We start from the raw sequence: 22,143 nt of genomic DNA on the forward strand, positions 1-22,143 counted from the left end.
GCCTCCTGTCCAGCTCCACTCGGTGGTCAGTTTCTGCCAACATCTGCCAGCAAGTCTTCGCGGGAACTCTGGGGCAGCCTGTAGTAGACCCGGGCCCTGTCCACGGCCCTGGCTGCCAGCAGCGCTGTCCGCACAGATGCATAGCTGCCCTCCACGGGGCGGTGCTCCACTGTGACAGTGGCCCGGGGGGAGGCTGCCAGTAACCTCGCCACTACTCCAGCCATACTCTGGCCCAGTGGCCCAGCCTGCAGCTGGAAGGACACAGGCTGCCAGAGGCCCTGGCACAGCTCCAGCATATCTGTGAGCAGCTGTTCCCTGTAGCCACTGCCTAGTACCTCCTCGGGCCAGCCTGGTGCCACTGTCACGTGGGGGAAAACCTCGGCCACAGCTGACAGCAGCTCCGTGCCGGCCACGTGGCCAGGCACTGCAAAACACCCATGGGAAACTGTGGCCCCCACCCACACAGGCCGAGAAAGCTGACCAAGGCTGGAGAGGCGGGCCAGCACGGCCAGGGATGGCCGAAGGGCTGTGGGCTCTGCTATGTGCAGATGGACTCCCCAGCGTCCACGGTGTGTGGCAAGCTGCAGCAGGCACGTCTCCAGCGTCAGGGTGGGGTTACCTGGGGCACGTACGATGGGCACAGCGTCCCCAGCTGCAGGCTCCTGGAGGCCAACATTCAGCAGGATCATGCCTTCCTGGTCTGGAAGAGGTGGTAGAGGCAACAGTGACTGTGGTTCGCTTATCGTAGAGGTGTCGGAGGCCCTTGTTAAAGGGGCAGCAGGGAGGTAATGGGCAGATAAGGAGGAGGAGCTGGTGCCTCCTCTGTCTGGAATCTATGGGCTGGGGCTGGGATCCAGGTGGAGGAGTCGCTTTATAAATGTGTCATCAGAATGACATGAGAGCTACAGCTCAGCTCTTGGCCCTTGCTAGTGGCTCAGCCCTGAGGGCTGTGCCCACTTCTCTCAGCACAATGTGGCTAAAGGCTCAACGGCACTGGTCTGAAGGCCAAGAACAGTATCCCCCTGGTAACATTGTCCTTCCCCACCTCCTAGTTGGTGTGTTGCCATGGTAACAGAGTCCCTACCCCCCAAGCAAAGGCAAGCCCCCACAGTTTAGCTAGGAGCACAGGGGCTGCAGGCAGAGCTCACCTGGGAGTTGAACTGTTGCTGTGGTTCCATTGCCCTGGACGCCAGGAACCTGCCACTGCACCCTCAGACCGTCACCCCCGGGAAGCTGGAGAAGAGGGATCAGGCTGCCCCCTGTGTAGTAGCTCCACTTCCGTGTGGCATTCACTGTGGGGCCCCAAACGATCAGGATGAAGTGGCCATCGTTCACGGAGTGCCTTCTGTGCACCACGGCCATACATACTTTCTAACCCTCACAGCAACCTGCCCAGAAGCTGTCATTTCCCACTTTGTAGATTTTGGGAAGTGACTTGCCCAAGATCCTACAGCCAATACCAGAAATGCTGGGATTAGAATCTGATGGAGCCAAGTTTATCTGACCCCAGAGCTGATATTCTTCCCCCTCACCTACATGGCTCCTAGGGGCAAGATGTTGGATCTGATGAATCCCCTTTGATATGGTTTAATCGAAGGATCTCCTAGGTTTGGAGTCAAGGGAATGAGGGATTCGAACAAGGGAAACAGATAGCATCTGGATCATTGATTGGCAGATAGAGCAGAGTGGCCGCTCTCTGAAACTTAGAGTAACCCACAGAGACTCTATGCTCCAGGGAAGGTGTCTGGGGTTTGAAATTTTCTGGGTTCCAGTCTGAGCTGTGCCATGTACAAGCCGAATGACTATAAAAATGGAATCTCTGCTTCGTGGATACATGAAGCTCAGATAGCATACAGTAGCAGGGTCTGGCACGTAATAGGTGCTTAAAACGACTCCTTCTCCCTGTTTTACCCAGGTTTTCCCCTTCCCCTGCCCTGCCCCTCCACTTCTGCGCCAGTGCCCCGCAGGTGCTGCCCTGTGCGAATCCGGCCCCACCGCCCCTCCCGCCCTCCCAGACCACTCCCTACTGGCAAGCTGCTTGAATTGCGACAGGACAGGCTCGAAGAGGTCGTAGTAGATTTGGTGGGTGGCACAGTTGTCCCGGATGTAGAGGAGGTCATCCACTGACACAGGGTCCGAGGCGCCTTGCCACAGCGTCAGGCTGTACCTGGCCCCAGAGAGCAGGCTCAGCGGCTGCCTGGCCCAGCTAGGCCCTCAGTCCCTGTGCTCAGAACTGGACCCTAGCTGGGCCAGGGGCAGAGCATTTGACCTTCCATCAGCCCCATCTTCCAGAGCACTGCCCCTTTCCTGGGAGCAGAAGCCACAGGGGCTTCAGCAATGATAACTGAAAGCAGAAGCCCAGAAGGAGGGAGAGGATGTCTCTTTCATGTTTTAGGAAAGGGATAAGGACAGAATGGAAGGGGCACAGGGGGTGAGGGGAGCTGCCGAGAGTGGGGCTGGGCAGCGGGGAGCAGACTGCCGGAGAGAAGATGGGGGATTTTCCTGGGGCTGAGGTTGCAGGTACAGTCTGTGCTGGCTCCTGTGGGAGGCAGCTGTGAGGAGGCAGACGGGGTCTCAGTGTAAACTCAAACAGACAGAGACTCAGTTATCCACCAATGGATGAGCTGCCTCAGGTGATCGTGAGCAGCCCATAAACAAGTATACAAGCAGAAAGTGACGTTGCACATGATGCGAACACCAGCAGGGGTTAGACTAGAATCTTTAAGACCCTTCCAGCCATGAGCATCTGGAATTTTCCTGGGGGCATCAGTACCTAGGGGTGCGTTTGGCAGGAGCAGGGGCTGTGCCAGGGGCCTGGCAGTTTTCACCTGTCAGATTGGCCCAGCAGCCAGCTGAAGTGGGGCCAGCCAGCCCGCACCATGACCGCCCGCACAGGGAAGGTGACCCTCTGCGGCAGCGCTCCTACAAGCCCCTGCATCTTCTCCACCATGGCTCGGGTGTATGTGCTGTTCGGGAACAGGGGCACATAGAGAGTGGTCCAGCCCGGAGATAGGGTGGCCTCAGGATACTTCTCCTGGACCAAGGCCAGGAACCTGCAGAGAATCAGGAACACCAGTCTTTTAGAGCCTCACTGGCCCCTTCCTCATCTGGGGTCCCACCACTATGCTAGGAGTGGCAGGACCATTGAGTCTCTGATATAAGGGCAGAGCAGAGTCCTAAAGAGCAGAAGTGGCTTGTTCAAGGCCTCACAAATAGGGCTTGGATTTTGGAGGGGGGGGGGTAAGGGGACTGATTGTGGGTTCAGATCCTGATTGTGACCTTGAGCAGTTCACTTTGCCTCTTTGGTTCTCAAAGATGGAATCCCTCAGGGAAGGGGGTGGGGCAGGACCTCTTAAACAACCCCATATGGACAGAAGCAATGAAAGCCAGAGCCCCAGGGATAAGGACCTGGGCTCTGCCTGCTGTGCGAGTCTCTGAAGCTTTGGGTTTTATTTTAAAATTTCATTCAGACTTTGCCCTGATACAAATTTTAATTGACAAATAATGTCCCATCTCCCTCTCCACAACCTATTGAGTAAAATTAATACTCCAAGAAGACAAACCACATGTATCTTGAGCCTCTGAACACATTTTTCAAATTGCTGCTTTCCAGATGCACCTCAGTTTGAGAATCACAAATACTGGATGGATGGAGAGATGGGTGATCAAGAGTGTGGGGCTTAGAGTCAAAGGCCTGGCTTTGACTCTTTGCTCTGCCAATTACTAGACTTAGGCAGGTCATTTAACTTCGATGAGATAGTTCCTGTACTAATACAATGAAAATAATAGTACCTACCTCGTTCTCATTGTAAAAGTTAAATGGTATTCTACAACTAAAGTACTTACAGCTGTGCCTGTGGCACATAATAAACATTCAGTAAAGTAAGCCTCAATTGTCAGCTTTCTCATCTGCAAAATGGAGGGAAAACACTTCAAACCTAGTGATGCTATGTAAGCATCAAATCAGATAAACGCTCTCCTTTTTTGTGGCCCTTCTTTGTAACTGTGGAGCAGCATGCAGACGGTGTATATGAGGGCCATGGGGGGCAGTGCTGAGAGTGCATGGGAGCTGGGCAAGGAGTCAGCGTTTTAGACTCTTCTAGTAGGCCGAGCCTGCTGTGTTAGGAGGAAGTGTGTCTCTCAGCCTGGGATGTTGGGCTGGTTTTTGGAGGAGGTCATGACTGGGAAAAGGTTCATCAGGAAATGGGGAGAGGCATTTGAGGCAAAGGGAATAGCCTGTGTGAAGGCTCAGAGATCAGAGTATATGGTATGTCTGAAGGTAAACTCAGGAAATGTCCCCTGGGCACTTTTGTGCCAAATGTTGGAGGAAGAGTTGAGGCAGAGGGGAACACCCACTGTGTTGCATTGACTTCGATGGAGATGGGCACATTAGGGCCCCTCAGGATGTCCGCGTTGATCCACACAGGCCTCCGGACTTTCCCATCCTCTGTCATCCTCCGCAGAAGGTCCAGGGAGGGGGCCACGGCCTTCAGACTCTTGAAGTCCAGTTTGATACCTGTGGGTAGAAGGCTGGGGGCTCGGGGAACTGGCCCCTCATGCTCAGGGAAGAAGGAACTGGAAGACATGACTTCCCGGGGCAGGAAAAGCAGGTATAGTGTGTGTGTGTGTTGGGAGGGGAAGGGTTTGGGGAGAGGAGGAACGAATGGGGACCCTATTCTGGCTGAGGGTGAAGAAGGGCTTTCAAACAGGCAGGACTAACCCAGGAAGGAAGGACTGCTGCAGGAGTGAGCTGCATCCTCCATCTCACCGGTGTCCAGGAGATAATACTCAGGACAAGCCCTTTCAAATCCTCCATCTCACCTAGAATCCCCTGAGCAAGTGCTTCTGGGACACTGGCTGGAAAGCCAAGGCAATAAGCAACTCATGACGGAGACAGAACTTGCCTCCCAGTAGAGGAATCCCTGCACATGCTGCCTGAGGACCGGAGGGCTGGGAGCTGGTAAGGGGGCAAGAAAGGCGCTTACCCTTCTGGGAAGAGGCCAGCACAGCCTCCAGCCACTGCTGCAGGGTGTTGTCGCTGTAGATGGCCGGGGGGTGTGCCATAATGGGGACCCCTGTCTCATTGGCTGTGTTGAGCCCTTCTACTGTGACGTCTGCCTCCAAAACCATGATGTTGCCTGTGCAAGTCACAAAATTCAGAGGAATTCTTGACTGCTTTTAAACAGTTGTCCTCATCATAAAAATATTGCATATTTATTGTGGAACACTTGGAAAATACAGAAAAACAGGAGGATAGACCTGTTCATCCATATTTCCATCAGAATTCACGTTTGGATGTATTTTCTTCCATTTTTGTCAATGTATAGTTTTTACACAGTTGAGACTACACTGCATTTGTAATTTTTAATCTTCTTCTTTCAACATTTTCACAAACGTTTATATGTTTCACTAAAGAAAAAAGGGCTATAAAAGCCCCGGTTGATGATACACATGATGGTTTAGTTACCCCCCTCCTATTCCTGAGACATTGCTGTAGTTTCTAATTTTTTTGCTACTAATAAATAATGATGCACATTTGATCCTGGTTTTCTGATAACTTCTGATCCCTGCTTGTGGAATTTGAGTCAGGGCAATACAGGATCATTTTAAGCCTCTGTTATCAAATCACTGTCCAGAAAAACTGTTGTGCTTCGCATTCCCACAAACTGGCCCATCTCCCTGCACCCTAACAGCACTGAGCACTGTCGCTTTTGCATGCAGTTCATTCACTTCGTCAGGTGGATGTCATCTGATAAGAGCTAAGGATCCCAGCGGGAAGCAGAGCTGGGAGACCCTGCCAGCAGTGTTCTGTCTTTGGACAGCGAAGGAAGTTCAGGGAGACAGAGGGGTCACTTTTTAGCTTCCTCCACACCGCAGACAGTTGACATCAGAAGGGGCCTTTTCTCCTGATTTACACTGACAGCCTCCTGACTCCTCCTCTCCTCTCTAGCCCTGCTCCCCTCCAAGTCCATTCTCTGCATAGCCACTAGAGTGATTGTTCTAAACACTTACCTGACTATGTCACTTCTGTTAATAAAAACAACAGCCTCACCATTGCCCTAAGAATCAAATCTAAATTCCTAACTGTGTAGTCTGTGTGGTCCTGCATGATCAGACCCCAGCAAGCTTTCCCATCTCACCTCGAGTCCCTCTCTCCCTCATTCTCTAAGCTTTCAACACTCCAGCTTCTCCAACATTAGTTAATGTGCACACAAATCACTCAGGAACTATTAAGATGCAAGTTCAGATACAGTAGATCTGGGATCAGGCCTAATATTCTGCATGTCTAACCAGCTTTCAGGGATGCCCATGCTGCCGGGCCATGGACCATGCTTTTGAGTAGCGAAGCTCGAATTTGTCTTGTCCTCCCTATCTCTGAGCTCTGACATGTGGCTGTTTCCTTGGCAACACTTTTCCTCTGCAGCTTTAGTAGGTAGGCTATTTCCCACTCCTCTGTTGGTGTTGGCTTAAAATATAACTTCTTCAAGAAGGCTATCTCTGAAACCCATGCCCAGTCTAAGTTAGTCTGCCTGCTTTAGGGCTTCTCCTTTAAGAAAGAGCTCAGCCCCATGTAATTGGTTGCTTAGCACCAGCCTTCCTGAGTGTAAGCACCAGGGAGCAAGGCCCAATCCGAATTGACCACTGCTTGGAATTCTGGGACCAAGATGTTACCAGGCACAAAAAAGGAGCTGCAAAATGAATTATTGAATAATAAAGGCTATATATGACAGACCCTTAGCTATTATCATACTCAATATTGAAAACTGAAAGCTTTTTCTTTAAGAGTAGGAACAGGACAAGGATGCTCACTCTCACCACTGTTATTTAACATTGTCCTAGCCAGAACAATCAGACAAGAAAAGGAAAAGGCATTCAAATGGGAATGCAGAAGTAAAACTGTCACTATTTGCCGATGACATCATTCTACATATGGGAAACCTAAAGACATCATCAAAAGATTGTTAGAAATAATAAATATAGTAGAGTTGTAGGATACAAAATCAATATACAAAAATCTGTTGTGTTCCTATATACTAACAATGAAATAGCAGAAGGAGAAGTGAAGGAAATAATTCCATTTACCAAAATTGCAACAAAAGAATAAAATACCTAGAAATAAACTTAACAAAGGAAGTGAAGGACCTGTGCACTGAAAACTACAAGACATGGTTGAAAGAAATTGAAGATGCTTGACCAGAGGGTGGTGCAGTGGATAGAGCGTCGGCCTGGGATGCTGAGGACCCAGGTTAGAAATTCCAAGGTTGCCAGCTTGAGAGCAGGCTCATCAGCTTGGGCAAGAGGTCAATGGCTTAGCTGGAGCCCCCCAGTTAAGGTACATATGAGAAAGCAATCAATGAACTACTAAGGTGCTGCAATGAAGAATGGATAATTCTCATCTCTCTCCTGTCTGTCTGTCCTCTCCCAAAAAAGAAAGAAAAAAATTGAATGCCTAAAGAAATAGAAAGGTATTGCATGTTCATGGGTCAGAAGAATTAACATAGCCTGACCTGTGGTGGCGCAGTGGATAAAACATCAACCTGTAATGCTAAGGTCACCAGTTCTAAACCCTTATCTTGCCCTGTCAAGGCACATATAAGAATCAACTTCTATGAATTGATGCTTCCCACTCCATCCACTCCCCTTCTCTATCTCTATCTCTATCTCTCCCCTCTCTCTAAAAATCAATAAATAAAATTGTAAACATAAAAAAAGAATTAACATAGTTAAAATGGCCATATTATCTAAAGCAATATACAGGCTCCACCAAAATTTCAATGTCATTTTTCACAGAAATAGAACAAAAATTTCTCAGATTTGTGTGGAAACATAAAATACCCCAAATAGCCAAAGCAACCTTAAAAAAAAAAGCTGAAGGTATCACACTCCTTGACTTTAAACTATATTACAAAGATACAATAATCAAAACAGTATGGTATTCACAGAAAAACAAACACACAGACCAATAGAACAGAATAGAGCCCAAAAAGAAATCCAGACACATAATGGGCAACTAATTTTTGACAAAGGAGCCAGGAATATAGACTGGAAAAAGTCTCTTAAATAAGTGGTATCAGGAAAACGGGACAGCCACATGCAAAAGAATGAAATTACACTGCTATCTGACACCTTACATAAAAATTAACTCAAAATGAATTAAAGAGTTGAATATAAGATCTGAAACAACAAAATATACAGAAGAAAACATAGGCACTAAACTTATGGACCTTGGTCTCAGAGGGATTTTTTGTGAACTTGACCCCAAAGGCAAGGAAAGTAAAAGAAAACATAAACAGATGGAACTACATCAAACTAGAAAGCTTCTCCTGCACAGCAAAAGAAGTCAGCAACGAAACAAGAAGACAATCAACTGAATGGGAGAAGATATTTGGAAAAGATACCTTCAATAAGGGGCTAACATCCAAAATATATAAAGAACTCATACAACTCAATAACAAAAACAATCTGATTAAAAAAATGGACAGGCCCCAGCAGATCATGCAGTCGATAGAATGTGGTCCTGGAGCACCGAGGTTGCTGGTTCATTCTTGGGGTCACTGGCTAGACCCCAAGGTTGCTGGTTCAATCCCTGGTCAGGGCAGCTAAGTGGAATGAGTTGATGCTTCTCTTCCTCTTTCTGTTACCCCTCCTCACTTTCTCTACCTTCCTGTCTCTCTCAAAAAATAAAAAATAAAAAAAATCGAGAGACAAAAACCTGAATAGACACTTTTCTAAGGAAGACACAGATAGCCAAAAGACATAAGATTCTCAACATCACTAATTATAAGGGAAATGCAAATCAAAATCACAAGACCACCTTACCCCTATTAGAATGGCTATTACCAATAAGACAAACCACAAATGCTGGCGAGGGTGTGGAGAAAAGGTAACCCTCATTCACTGCTGATGGGAATGTAGATTGCAGCCACAATGGAAAACAGTATGGAGGTTCCTCAAAAAATTAAGACTAGAACTACCATATGACCCAGCAATCCCTCTACTGGGTATCTACCCAAAATATTTGAAAATACTTATTCATAAAGATACATGTATCCCTATGTTCACTGCAGCATTATTCACAACAGCCAAACATGGAAACAACCTAAGTGTCCTTTGATGGATGAATGAATAAAGAAAATGAGGTACATGTATACAATAGAATATTACTTAGCCATAAAAAGATGGAATATTGCCATTTGCGGCAACATAGATAAATCTTTTTTGTTTTTTTTAAATACTATTTTATTTATTCTCATGTATTTAAAAATGGCTATAGCATTATGTTTATATACATATGAATATTGGAGGGCTGGCTTTAGCTCAGCACTTCCTTCGAGTCACATCACGTGCTACATACGAATATTGGAAACAGAGTTCAATAATGAATCACATCTAAATTTTATAAAGAACACACATATTAAAATATTGATTAGTTATAAAAAATGGGGGGGGAATCATTAGCTATCTTTTTTTTTATTTTTTTACAGAGACAGAGAGAGAGTCAGAGAGAGGGACAGATAGGAACAGACAGACAGGAATGGAGAGAGATGAGAAGCATCAATCATCAGCTTTTCATTGCAAAACCTTAGTTGTTCATTGATTGCTTTCTCATATGTGCCTTGACCATGGGCCTTCAGCAGACTGAGTAACCCCTTGCTCAAGCCAGTGACCTTGGGTCCAAGTGGGTGAGCTTTGCTCAAACCAGATGAACCCATGCTCAAGCTGGTGACCTTGGGGTCTCGAACCTGGGTCCTCCACATCCCAGTCCGACACTCTGACCACTGTGCCACTGCCTGATCAGGCTCATTAGTTATCATTTTCATTAAACAGCAGTACCCTCTGAGAAGAATCAAATCAGTTGGTAATATTCATTTATACTACAAAATAATATATACACAGGAAAGTCTTCCCCATACTCAATGCAAAGAAATAAAACAATATGAAAAAATATGTCCTCATTATTATTATTTTTAAAAATTATTATTTTTATTTTAATGAGAGAGGAAAGGAGAAAGAGAGAGAGAGAGATAGGAACATCAAACTGTTCTGGTATTTTCCCTGACTGGGGATCGAACCAGCAACCTCTGCATTTCGGGCCTATGCTCTAACCAATCAACCTATCCAGCCTGGGCTGTCCTCATTATTATTATTCACAATAAAAAGGATGTGCTTCATTCTGTAGTGCTGGCTGTATCGTACAAGAGGGAGCACCTCATGGCTCAAGTGGATCAAAGCACCATTTTGATTCTGACCCACTTGAGAGAATCTCATGCAGATTTGGTGACTGGACTGGGATAGACTGAACCATTTCTGTGGTATCCCCAGACCTCAGGAAAGATAACCATTAATCTGTCCATAAATTTTATCTACAGACTCTTTCTTTAGTGTAAGGTAGAAAGGGGGCCTTTTTTTGAGTATATGGATACAAATATTATTGTAGTCTCAAGATTGTTAGATTGATAATGTTTCTGTTATAATGAAGATAGAGTTTAAAAAAAAAAGATCGAGTAGATATCAAAATCACTGTCAGATTAAGGAACTTCTACAACCTGTCTCAAGCCAGTTCCTTTCCTTGTCTCAGAGCCTTGGCCTAGCAACTGCTTAGCAAATTGGACTAAAAACTGATGGGGAGTGCATTCTAGATCTAACCTGTTTCCTTGTGATTGCCACCTGCTTGGGTGGGATATGAAGAAGGAACAGGAGATGAGGGAAGGATCAGGTTCCTGCAGCCACAGCAGGAGCCTTGGTTCTCAGGGGTGCAGTTGGAAAGGAAGGAGTGTGTTGGGCAGATAAAATGTATTATGCTCACTTTGTTAAAAATAGGCGCTGCCCACGTGAGGCCATTGCCCAGGTGATATTAATGTGTGTTGAGAATTGTTGTAGCCTGAGGCTTGGTTTTGGGATTAAGCCTGTCCCACCCTTTTTGGTGTGAGGTGGTACAATCCTATCATGCCTCAGAGAAGTGACTTTGTATTAGAGACTTCCCTATTATGTATATTGGATTAAGGGTTTGGATTTCTACACTATAAAAGGGAGGCAGAACGGGACTCGGTCTCTTGTTCCTGAGGTTAGCATGAGAGAGCGGAGAGAGTAGAGCCAGCAGCTAAAGGAGGCCACGTGGAGGAGGCCAGGAGAAGCAGCCAAGATGGTGGAGTGCTGAGTGAGATGCCAGTTTGTGTAGAGTTTGTATCTGGGATAAGGAAGAAGATGGGGAACTGAGGAGAAGAAGGCTGGTGAGCTAGAAACCTTTGATTCTAGGAAACTCGGATAAGTCAGTGGCTTTGTGAGCACTGAGTGTGACTGGGTTTTGGAGCCCAGTGTATGTTTTTACTTGCCCGCCGGGTGCAAGGTAGGATTAAAGGCTATGGCCCACCAGTTTTTGGCTCCGCTGTTTCTTTACCGACTGTCCGAATCCAATGCGAACCTGCATGGGCCGGGCTGCTCTGATGGTGGTCCTGGCCATGACTCCTGGCCTTACAGAGTGCTACTCTCCAGAGGGAACAGACAGGAAGTTACTGAGCCCTGCCCCGCCCTGCCTCACACCAGCTCTACACTTCTCACCCAGGGAGAGAGCATTGCTGCTGAGCATGCAGACCCTGAACCCATTCTGTTAGCTTCCAGTCTCCGTGCTAACACGTGTAAGCTGTCTGACCTTGGGCAGGTTACTTGACCATTGTGTGCTTTCTTCTCATTTACTAGAATTAATAATAAAATATCCCTGGTTAGGCATTCACTAAGTGTTAATTATTATTTACACGGAGTAATGGAGTAACTCACTTAACTAGGTGACCATATATCCTTGTTTTCCTAGGATAGTCTGGTATATTTCTGTTATCTCTGCATAATAATTAATAATGATTTCTTCCACTATCAAAAGTGCCCTGGTTGGAATGATAAATAACACAGTCATCCTACTAACCCACATTTTGCAGAGGGAAAAACTGAACTGTAACAGGTGAAGTCACTTGCCCCAAAGCACTTTGCTAGTAAAGGGCCAAGGGAAAATTTGAATCCCGTTCTGCTTCCCAGGCCTTCACTTTGGCCCCTCCTCCCCACATGGATGTCCAGTCCTGTCTTGAGATGACTTCACCGGTTTAGCCCTACCACTGGCTCCCCGTTGGGGATCAACCCCAATGTGGCACCACCTTGCTCCCAGGGGCCTTCCAGGGACCTGGTATGCTGTCAGAAAGAAGCAATGTCTGGGTCCTCTCTAGACCCCTGCAGCTATACTAAGTGTGCCTCTCCATGCTTCTGAGCTGTTGGCACTGCGCCTGGTAAAGCCCTTGATTTTCTTCACTTTTAGTTGTTCATTGATTGCTTATTGTATATGCCTTGACCGGGCAAGCCCCAGGGCTTTGAACCAGCAACCTCAGCATTTCAGGTCCACACTTTATCCATTCTGCCACCTCAGGTCATGTGGCGCTTGACTTTCTTTTTAGCCAAGTTCCCAGCTTGGTAGAGCTGGATCTGTCTGCTGCCCCAACGCTGACATGGGATGCGCCTAGGGGTGGTGAGTCATCCTTGCCTCAGGCCTTATCTCCCAGATAAGAGTCCTCCTTTTCTGGCCTGGCTCCCTCAGGGGGTGGGGTCTGTCTTCCTTATCACCAAGGTTTGGCCATCAACCTTCTAATCAGAGGAGATCTCTGAAGCATAGCAAACTGGCTCCCCCCAGCCGATGGTGGTCTCACCTCTGTTGATCTCCAAGCCTGTCCCTTCCAGGAAGTCCTCCCTAACCATTCATTCATTCATTCATTCATTCATTCATTCAGTAAACCTTTCCCAGGCACTTAGTCTTAGGCCCTCTGGTATAGGAACTCCTCCTTGTAGGAGTAAGAGCTGGAGGCCTGGTTCTTAGACCTTGCTCTGCTTTAGACCTACTGCATAACCTTGGACAAGACTGTCTCCCACTCTGGACCCCGGTTTTCTTGTCTGAGATTGAGGTATTTTGGTTGAGCAGTGCTTTTGAAAGTGTGGTCCTGGGGCCAGAAGCATCAGCATCACCTGGGAACTTATCAGAAATGGAAATTCTCAGACCCCATCTCAGAATCACTGAATCAGAAACTCTGGGGGTGGAGCCAGCAATCTGTGTCTTCGGAAGCATGCTCAGATTTGAAGGCCATGCCGTTCATTTTGGATATTGAGTTTTATGTCTTCCTTGTTGGACCGGGTGGGGCATAATGCAGTGTTCAAGAGCGTGGGGCCAACTGCTCTTGTGTCACCGTGGGTAAGTTACTCAACTTTTCTGAGCTTCCTTATTACTCTTGTTACAAAGTACCCATGAAACAGGTCACTGGTGGACCCAGGAGAACTCATGTGGAATGTGTGTGCACATCTCTACTGAAACATTGCTCACTGGTTGTCATAATCATTCTGAATTGTAGATTCAGAGGAGTTACACTATTTGCTCAGGTTTTTACAGCTTCTGTTTGGTAATGCTGGGCCTCAAACTCACGTTTTCTGGTTTCCTTAGGCTTTGGGGGCAAAGGCCTCCATAGTTGTCACCTGACAGGTCATGGGAGGGATAGCTGAGAAGAAGGGCAGGACATGATAACTTTGGAATAAGACTTCTAGTTCGAGTCCTAGGCTCCAAGCTTATCAGCTGCACAGCCTGGGCCAGTCCCTTAACTCCTCTGAGCCCCCACTTCCTCATGTAGAGAATGACAAGCTGTGTGGGTTCTCATCATAGTGGCACTTCATTGGCAATGTGGTCTTATCCCCGCCTCTGCTCTCCCTCCATCTCCTCCACTCCTGCCTGGCCTGTCCCAGTCCTTGCAGCTGGACTTGATAGGGGGAACTGGTGGCTATGGTTTTGGTCAGTGGGCATAATGATTAATGCAAGTAAAAGCTTTGTTCCAGGAACTGGGATAGCTGAACAAGCCTACATGCGTGAGATCTGTGAGTGATCCACTTTTGTGCCCCAAAGGACCACAAGTAATACACTTTGTGCCCCAGGAGATCTGTGAGCAGACCACCTTTGTACTCGGAGGAAGAAAAACCTGCTGACTATGATCCAATTGACTTTGGTTATAATCTGATTAACTCTTCCTTGAATTTCCTTACCCACTCTTTTCTTCCCCTTATAAAATGGTTGTCTGGGGCCAGGGGGTTGAGACGATTTGGAAATGTAAACCCCGTCTCCTCAGATTGCTGGTCATCTGAATAAAGTGCTCATAAGGACTCAAACCCTAGCATGACTTTTTGGCTGAATTGGTGACAGGCAGCACAAACTCTGATGTTTCCAGTTTCAGACTTACTGTTCAGGGCAGCCTTCATCTCCTCCTGGCTGTTGGCAGCATGGTACCAGGTGACCAGTAGGCCATCTCGTTGGCTGATCTGACCCAGGCTCAGCAAGTAGTCCAGCATGTCTGCATCCGGGCGGCAAGCCACATCCTGCTCACAGCCTGGAAGGAAGGCCAAGGGGGCTGTTAGCCTCAGTTCTTGTCCCAGCTCAAGATTCCTGTCCATTCACTTACCCTTCTTTTCTGGGCTCCCAGGGTGTGTCCAGCATGTCATCTAGCAGAGAGACAGTGGGACCCCAGAGTCATCAGTGCTGAGAGAGAGGGACATATGTGGCTTCTAAGTGTAAGGAGGCTCTAAACCGGCCTGGGGCAGTCAAGAAGTTTACAGAGAAGGAAACATTTATGGAGGGGGGCTTGAAGGCTAGGTATAAATTTGACAGAAAAGGGGGGTGGGTTATTCCAGACAGAAAGGACATTATAAGCAAGGGCTTGACTGTAGGAAATGGGGGGGTTTCCTAAAGGAATGGCCGTTGGCTTGGTACAGATGGGCTATAGAGCACGGAGTAGGGCAAGACAGGGAAGGAGAGGGTTGTGATCAGGTTATAAATGGCTTAGACCACCAGCAAAGGAGTTGGATGTGTGCTGAGGGCAGTGAGTGAGTTCTGTGTTTAGAAAGGTTCCCTTGGTGGCAGAGACTGTGTGGGAGGGGGAGGGTTGCTGCCGGGGTCCAGGAGGAGCCTGAGAAGGCAGGGTGGTAGCCAATGGAGGGCAGAAGGCAGAAGCCTCAAGGTGTAGGGCCTGAGGAGACAGCCTGAGAGAGAGGATGGGAGGAGACTGTTCCCACTTCCTTGTGTGAATGGAGGGGGCACGGCGACAGGAAGGTGTGGGGGGAAAGGGTGAATTTGGCTCAGTTTGCTGAGTTTGAGATGCCCACCTCATAAAAGAAATGTCTATTTGAGGGCACAGGAGAGAGGTCTGGGATGAAGACCAAGGTTTGGTGTGGTCTTTAGGCAACTGAAACCTGGTGAAACAGGGAGGACAATAAGGCCAATGGGACCTCGTGCAGGGAAGTCTTGGTGTGGGTGGTAGTGGGAGAGGCAGATGGGGTTGTGGATGAGAGTAAGTTTTGGGAAATGCAGGACGGGAGAGGAGGCCATCAGATCTGTCGATGGGGACCAGGTGGGTTAGTGATGAGGACAGATGAGATCTACCTTGGTGGGGACAAGGAGTGAGCAATGGGGGAAGCCAACATAATAGCATGGCGGGGAGGCCCTTACCTGGCTGCGTGACCTCCAGCAGTGTGAAGCACAGGACCAATCCAAGGATGAACACCAGGACCACACTGGCAACACTGGCAATAGCCCACTTGTTTGAGCACACCTTGCAGGCCATGACCACCCTCCCTGGAGACTGCCTCCCAGTTCCTCACAGCCCAGAGTCCCTGAATGCTCTGCAGCTGGAATCAGTGGGAGGCAGGAGCTCCCAGCAGCACCCGTTTTCCCCCACTACAGGGCAGCTCCTGCAGGTGTGGGATGTCCCAGGGTGGTGCTCCTCCTCCCTCTGCCCTCCTCCTCTTCCTCCCCCCTCCCAGGATCTTAACGGGTCATGCATAAAATCCTGCCACCCTCAGTATGACCTTTGAGCACATTAAGAGGCAGTTGAGGATGTTGGCCTGAGCCCCCACCCCCTGCCTGTCTGCCTTGCCTGGGAGTTGAGAAACTGGGGATCTAGACCTCAATTTTCTGGAGACCTGCAACAAATGTCTTCCCTTCTCTGGTCCTGGTTCTCCCCCTTTGTAAAAGGAGGCAGCTGAATTGTCCTTCCCTCTTTTTGCCCTGCCCCAGGGAGTCAGGAAGATCAGGCAAGGGTTGGTGACAAGGACAGATTGGATCTGCCTAGGGAACTTCTCCTTCCACCCCAGATTGTGGCTGATAGACTATCTACCTGAGATTGAAACCGATAGGCCTGGCATGCTGGCCCGGGTTACTGCAGGTCGCTCCCAGGACAGCGAGTCCATGGGGAGAGGTTGGGTTACCACCTCGCATAGAGCTGTGGGAAGGAAGTTAGCGACTGTCCTGACTTAGGCTACCCTAGAGTTTAAATGAGTCCGAGAATCACCTGTAATGGACACAGGGACTTCAGCTTACAAAGGTTCACAGAGAAACCCAGCAGAACCCCTGGTGACTGATTATAGTGTGTGTATGTGTGTAAGAGTGTCTAGAAGAATGAATGATGGGCTGATGGAAGAAGCCTGAGTGGTGAGGAGCAAGTTGGGAGGGAGTTTGATTCAGGTCTGTGGAGTCCTGAGGTTGTGGGTCATTCCTGAAGAGCTGCCCAGGAGGACACTAGATATAGAGGTCTGAGACTCAGGACCAAAGACTAGGATGTGAGCATGATTTCCCGTCCAAGGCACAGAGAGAAGGAGTGAATACAGATCTCTGGGGAATCAGAGCTAGTGGAAACAGAAGAATGGGACGGAATGAAGAGAGGCAGAGTAGTCCCAGGAGTGAATGGAAGGATCACTTCTAGAAGAAAGAGTGGTCAGTGATACCTGGAGCAGAGTCCTAAAAGGACAGCAAAGTGCAGCCAGATTTGACAATAAAAAGAATTACTGTGTCCGGCTGGGTAGCTCAGTTGGTTAGAGCGTTGTCCTGACCCACCAAGGTTGTGGGTTCAATACCCAGTCAGAGCACATACAAGAATCAACCAATGCATGCATAAATAAGTGGAACAACAAATCGATGTTTTCCTGTTCTTTTTTCTCTCTCTCAAATCAAGTTTTAAAAAAGAAAGAATGATGACAATACTGGTGAGGACAGTGTCCATGGACTCCATTTACAAGGAGATAGACATTTTTTTTGGGGGGGAGGATTAAAATATATAACAAGAATGCTGGACAAACATATTTTTGTTTTATAGAAAGTTATTGATTTTATAGAGAGGAAGGCAGAGAGAGAGAAACATTGATTTGTTTCACTTATTTACGCATCCACTGGTTGATTCTTGCTTGTATGTACCCTGACCAGGGATTGAATTTGTAACCTTGGTGTGTTGGGATAATGCTTTAACCAGCTGAATTCTCTGGCCAGGGCCTAGCCGAACTTATTTTTGAAAAAAAAAAAAAAATCCAAAACTTATATTGTGGTAAGGCACCAAAGAATTGAAAAAGTAATATTAATATTTTAGGAGAAAAAGTCAGGTTTCTGTCCTCTCCTTTCTGTAGGGAGTGAGGGAAGAGAAATGTAAAAATTTCCTGGCTTGCAGAGACATACTGTGTAGGAAACCCCCTCTTACTAGGAAGATTAAAGGACGTTTTATAATTTGGGCTAAGCATACAGAGAGATTTTGTAAATATGATTTTTATACTTGTATGTGATTTGCACCAACTCAGGATAGACGACAGCATTATATTGTAAATAGAAAGATTTTGTGCTAGGTTTTGAATGGAAGTAGAAAGAAAACCTGAATTCCCTCCCTTCCACCGCACCTGTGAGAAAGAGAATAAACCCTAGCCAGGTGCAGGGGGTGGGGGGAGAGGAAAGATCAAGCGAGCACTTTTCCTTTCCCTTTCCCTTTCTTTCTTTCTTTCTTTTTTTTTTTTTTTTTTTTTGTATTTTTCCGAAGCTGGAAATGGGGAGAGACAGTCAGACAGACTCCCGCATACGCCCGACCGGGATCCACCTGGCACGCCCACCAGGGGCGATGCTCTGCCCACCAGGGGGCGATGCTCTGCCCCTCCGGGGCGTCGCTCTGCCACGACCAGAGCCACTCTAGCGCCTGGGGCAGAGGCCAAGGAGCCATCCCCAGCGCCCGGGCCATCCTTGCTCCAATGGAGCCTCGGCTGCGGGAGGGGAAGAGAGAGACAGAGAGGAAGGAGGGGGGGGGTGGAGAAGCAAATGGGCGCTTCTCCTATGTGCCCTAGCTGGGAATCAAACCCGGGTCCCCTGCACGCCAGGCCAACGCTCTACCGTTGAGCCAACTGGCCAGGGCCCTCTTTCTTTTTTTAATGGACCATTCACAAACGCTTATCCCCTGGCGCCATGTAGGCTCCCCCTCCCTCTCTCGAAGGCGTGTAGTTAATGTATATATATACCTCTAGACAAAGGAATAGCAGATAAACACTGAAAGATTTGGAAATGTCTTTTAATATGAAAAACAACATTTTTTGCTATTGTGTTACCTTATAAGTTTTAATATGTAGAAATGTTTTTTTATAAATCCTAAAGACGAATGTTATAAGCTTAATAATGATTATGTCATTCCCCCCCTCCTTTCCCCACCACCCTGTGTGTGATCAAAGGTATATAACCTGCCTCAGGGCTATATTCTGCACAGCACGATTTGGGTCAGCTTTGCCCCGTGTCAGTCATATGTGGCCGGCATATTAATAAATCTCCTCCTTTTAATAAAACTCCTTAAAAATTCATTTGGACTTGGTGTTTCTACGTAAACCCAGCGAAACGTTACTTTACAATAATATCTCACCGTTGACAATGTCTCTCCATGCACTAACCGACTTTGTTTTAGAATTGTTTGTTTATTTAGAGGCCATTTGACACTTTTAAGGGGGAGGCAGCGTCACCCCCTCCCCTTTTCAGATAAGGGGACAGGAGTGGGTCAGCAGCGGAGGTGAGGATAAGGGCCTGGTCCCAGCAGGGCGTATATTGCTGGTCTCCCTCTTCTCCCAGGTCCACCCTCCCCCAAGGATGCTGCAGGCCCCTCTCTCAGCTCTGAGGGCTCTGCAGGCTGTGTCTCTGAAGAGGGACTTTATCCAGCTCTGGCTTTCGGCAGGAGGAACAGCTCTGGGGCAGACTCTAGGTTGCATGGACTCCACAGCTAGTGATATTTCTTGTGAGACAGATAACTAATTAAAATCCTGAGCCTCACTCTGTGCCCAGCACTGTGCTAGGCTCTGGGGTCACACCTGTCCCCCTTGAGAAAAAGAGGGGGTGGTGTCAGGGGGCTCCAGCATCTCAGATGTGCAGCAGCTGTTCTGGAGGTGGTGCTGCAGGAGGGGGCTCACAGCCTGTGAGGACGTGCCAATGGCAGGGCCCTAAAGGGAAAGCATGATGGATTGAGATGTCAGGGGATTGAGAGCACAGAGGAGGAGCCCCAACCACCTGGGTGGGTCAGGTGCTTTCAGGAGAGTCACGGAGAATCAGAGAATTGTAAGGGTCAGAAGCTAGGGAAGGACAGTCCATACAAGGGAGCAGCGTGTGTGGTAGCAAGCAGGGCTTGCTTGAAGACGTGGCAGCACAGTTGACTAGATCGCTGGGTGGGACACGGGGGTCCTCTGGGAGATGAGGCTGGGGAAGTGAGAGGCGTGGATCACCCCACCCAGAGGTGATGTGTAGCCTTCACCTATGAGATAAGCAAGTGTTAAACAGAAAACCACAGGCCCCAAATGATGTTACTCATGCTGGGAGTCCATGATATCAAACCTAGATTTCAAACCTGATCCAACTGTAGTTTCAACCTTTCCCAGAAACATTAAATCTTTTTTTTTCTTTTTAAGAAATATTAGGCCCTGGCCGGTTGGCTCAGTGGTAGAGCGTCGGCCTGGCGTGCGGAAGTCCCAGGTTCGATTCCCGGCCAGGGCACACAGGAGAAGTGCCCATCTGCTTCTCCACCCCTCCCCCTCTCCTTCCTCTCTGTCTCTCTCTTCCCCTCCCGCAGCCGAGGCTCCATTGGAGCAAAGATGGCCCGGGCACTGGGGATGGCTCCTTGGCCTCTGCCCCAGGTGCTAGAGTGGCTCTGGCCGCAACAGAGCGATGCCCCGGAGGGGCAGAGCATTGCCCCCTGGTGGGCAGAGCGTCGCCCCCTGGTGGGCAGAGCGTCGCCCCCTGGTGGGCATGCCGGGTGGATCCCGGTTGGGCGCATACGGGAGTCTGTCTGACTGTCTCTCCCGGTTTCCAGCTTCAGAAAAATACAAAAAAAAGAAAAAGAAAAAGAAATATAAGAAATATTAAATCTTAATCAACCAGTATGGAATTTTCTAGTCAAGCACCTCTAAGGTCATCTGTCACCTGGGTCTTCTTCATGCCCATATAAGGAAGAGGTAGTTTACATGATAAAATCCCTTTTCTCTCTTCCCCCAGAGAGAAAGTATCCTGGCCCCAAAATATTCCTTTGTTTTCTTTCTCTAATAGCTCCCTTTCCTTCCCCCTTGCCTTCTATAATACCTGACTAATAAGATTCCCTGCCTTCCCTTAGAAGAAGGGGTTTTGCCTAAAATGATCAAATTGTAACTTCCTAATCCCCTTTTCTTTCTGCCCATAAAAACCTTCCATTTTGTACAACTCTTATGAGCACTCTTCCAGTTAGTTGCTAGATGGGATGCAGCCCCATTCATAAATCACTTAATAAAGCCAATTAGATCTTCAAATTTATTCAGTTGGAACTTGTCTTTAACATAGGAGGTACATTCAGCTTTGGATTTTCGGAGGTGATTCTGGAAGCTGGTATTGAGACATGGCTTGAGAAGGCCCAACTTTTTCTAGCACGCTGGCCATCCTGTTTTAACACTGCCCCCAACCCCAGTCCCCCGACAGAGTCATACGACTTCCCACATCATTCTGCTCAGAGCAACCATATGCTCACCAAGGTTTGAGTCCCAGGATTTGTTACCTAGGTTACTTTGTTCCCCTCATCCCGACAGATAGGGAGACTAAACGGGAGGTTGTTAGGAAGCTCCACTATTTTAGATGTGGAGCAGCTGTCTCTAGGACAAGTGCTGCAGGAGGTTCTGCTCACTGAGCCCTGAGAGGCCCCACCAGCGTCCGCGAGGCAGTGCTCCCCTTCCCTCCTTCCTCCGCCGGGAAGCCCATGTGAGTATATGGGGAAAGCAGCCTTGAATCAGCTCAGGAAAAATGGTTGTTCCTGAACCCAGCTTATGGCCATTGAATGCCCACTAGCTGGGGTCTGCTGAGCCCCGAGAGAATTTAGCCTGGACCCACTTCTGAGGTATTTAGAATCTAGTTGCAGTGTTAAGGCCATACGAACAGAGAGTCTGACCTTGGCTATGGCAGCTGGTAGGCTTCCCGGGGGAAGCAGCATTTGAACCTTGAAGGATGGGTAGGTAGGATCTCTGACAGAGATAATAAAAGCTTATTTTTTCCTTTTATAAAAATGGTATAAAAAAAGATATGGGCCTGACCAGGCGGTGGCGCAGTGGATAGAGTGCCGGACTGAGATGCGGAGGACCCAGGTTTGAGACCCCAAGATCACCAGCTTGAGCGCGGGCTCATCTGGTTTGAGCAAAAAAGCTCACCAGCTTGGACCCAAGGTCGCTGACTCGAGCAAGGGGTTACTCGGTCTGCTGAAGCCCCACAGTCAAGGCACATATGAGAAAGCAATCAACGAATAACTAAGGTGTCGCAATGAAAAACTAATGATTGATACTTCTCATCTCTCTCCATTCCTGTCTGTCTGTCCCTATCTATTCCTGTCTCTAACTCTCTCTCTGTCTCTGTAAAAAAAAAAAAAAAAAAAAAAAAAATGCTAACAAGGTACCACCTGTTTAAAAAAAAAAGATATGGGAAACGTCAGAAAAGTGGGAAAAGGACATTATCATGATTTTAAACTTAAAAGATCTACCCACCAGTTGTAACTTGTTTTGATTTTATTGAAGATTTTTCCATTCTTTTTTCAACGGACATTTATTGATATTCTACTTTGCTTTCTCAGTGGGTGTATTAGTTTTCTATTGCTGCTGTAACAAATTACCACAAACTTAGCGGCATAAACAACACATTTATTATCTTCTAGTTTTTGAGGTCAGAAGTCTGAAATAGATTTGACTGGGCTAAAAACAAGATATTGGTAAGGCTGTGTTTCTTCTGGATGCTCTAGGGGGAGAATCCACTTCCTGGCTGTTCCAGCTACTGGCTTCTGTCTGCATTTCTTG

General features: G+C 47.8%; 1 protein-coding gene across 1 annotated transcript; it reads right to left on the minus strand.

The window, feature by feature from the left end:
* Window positions 1-26: 26 nt before the first annotated feature.
* On the minus strand, window positions 27-15,787 carry FAM151A (family with sequence similarity 151 member A). The gene is made up of 8 exons (XM_066376376.1): window positions 15,515-15,787; window positions 14,253-14,399; window positions 4,986-5,138; window positions 4,357-4,516; window positions 2,829-3,053; window positions 2,028-2,167; window positions 1,149-1,292; window positions 27-700 (listed from the first exon to the last, which is right to left on the minus strand). Exons 1-8 carry the CDS (start codon window positions 15,627-15,629, stop codon window positions 27-29), a joined length of 1,758 nt encoding a protein of 585 aa, XP_066232473.1. The 5' UTR covers window positions 15,630-15,787.
* Between the last annotated feature and the right edge of the window lie 6,356 nt (window positions 15,788-22,143).

Source organism: Saccopteryx leptura, chromosome 3 (genome assembly GCF_036850995.1).
Source record: "Saccopteryx leptura isolate mSacLep1 chromosome 3, mSacLep1_pri_phased_curated, whole genome shotgun sequence".
In the NCBI taxonomy this organism is placed as follows: domain Eukaryota; kingdom Metazoa; phylum Chordata; class Mammalia; order Chiroptera; family Emballonuridae; genus Saccopteryx; species Saccopteryx leptura.

What these genes read in the sequence shown, in the direction of transcription:
- FAM151A (XM_066376376.1), bottom strand. Translation starts at nt 15,629, where the DNA reads ATGGCCTGCAAGGTGTGCTCAAACAAGTGGGCTATTGCCAGTGTTGCC. An exon ending in GCAATTCAAGCAGCTTGCCA is followed by an intron (nt 1,293 to 2,027) that starts GTAGGGAGTGGT and finishes GGGGCCCCACAG; the next exon opens with TGAATGCCACACGGAAGTGG. An exon ending in AGCAACAGTTCAACTCCCAG is followed by an intron (nt 701 to 1,148) that starts GTGAGCTCTGCC and finishes CACCTCTTCCAG; the next exon opens with ACCAGGAAGGCATGATCCTG.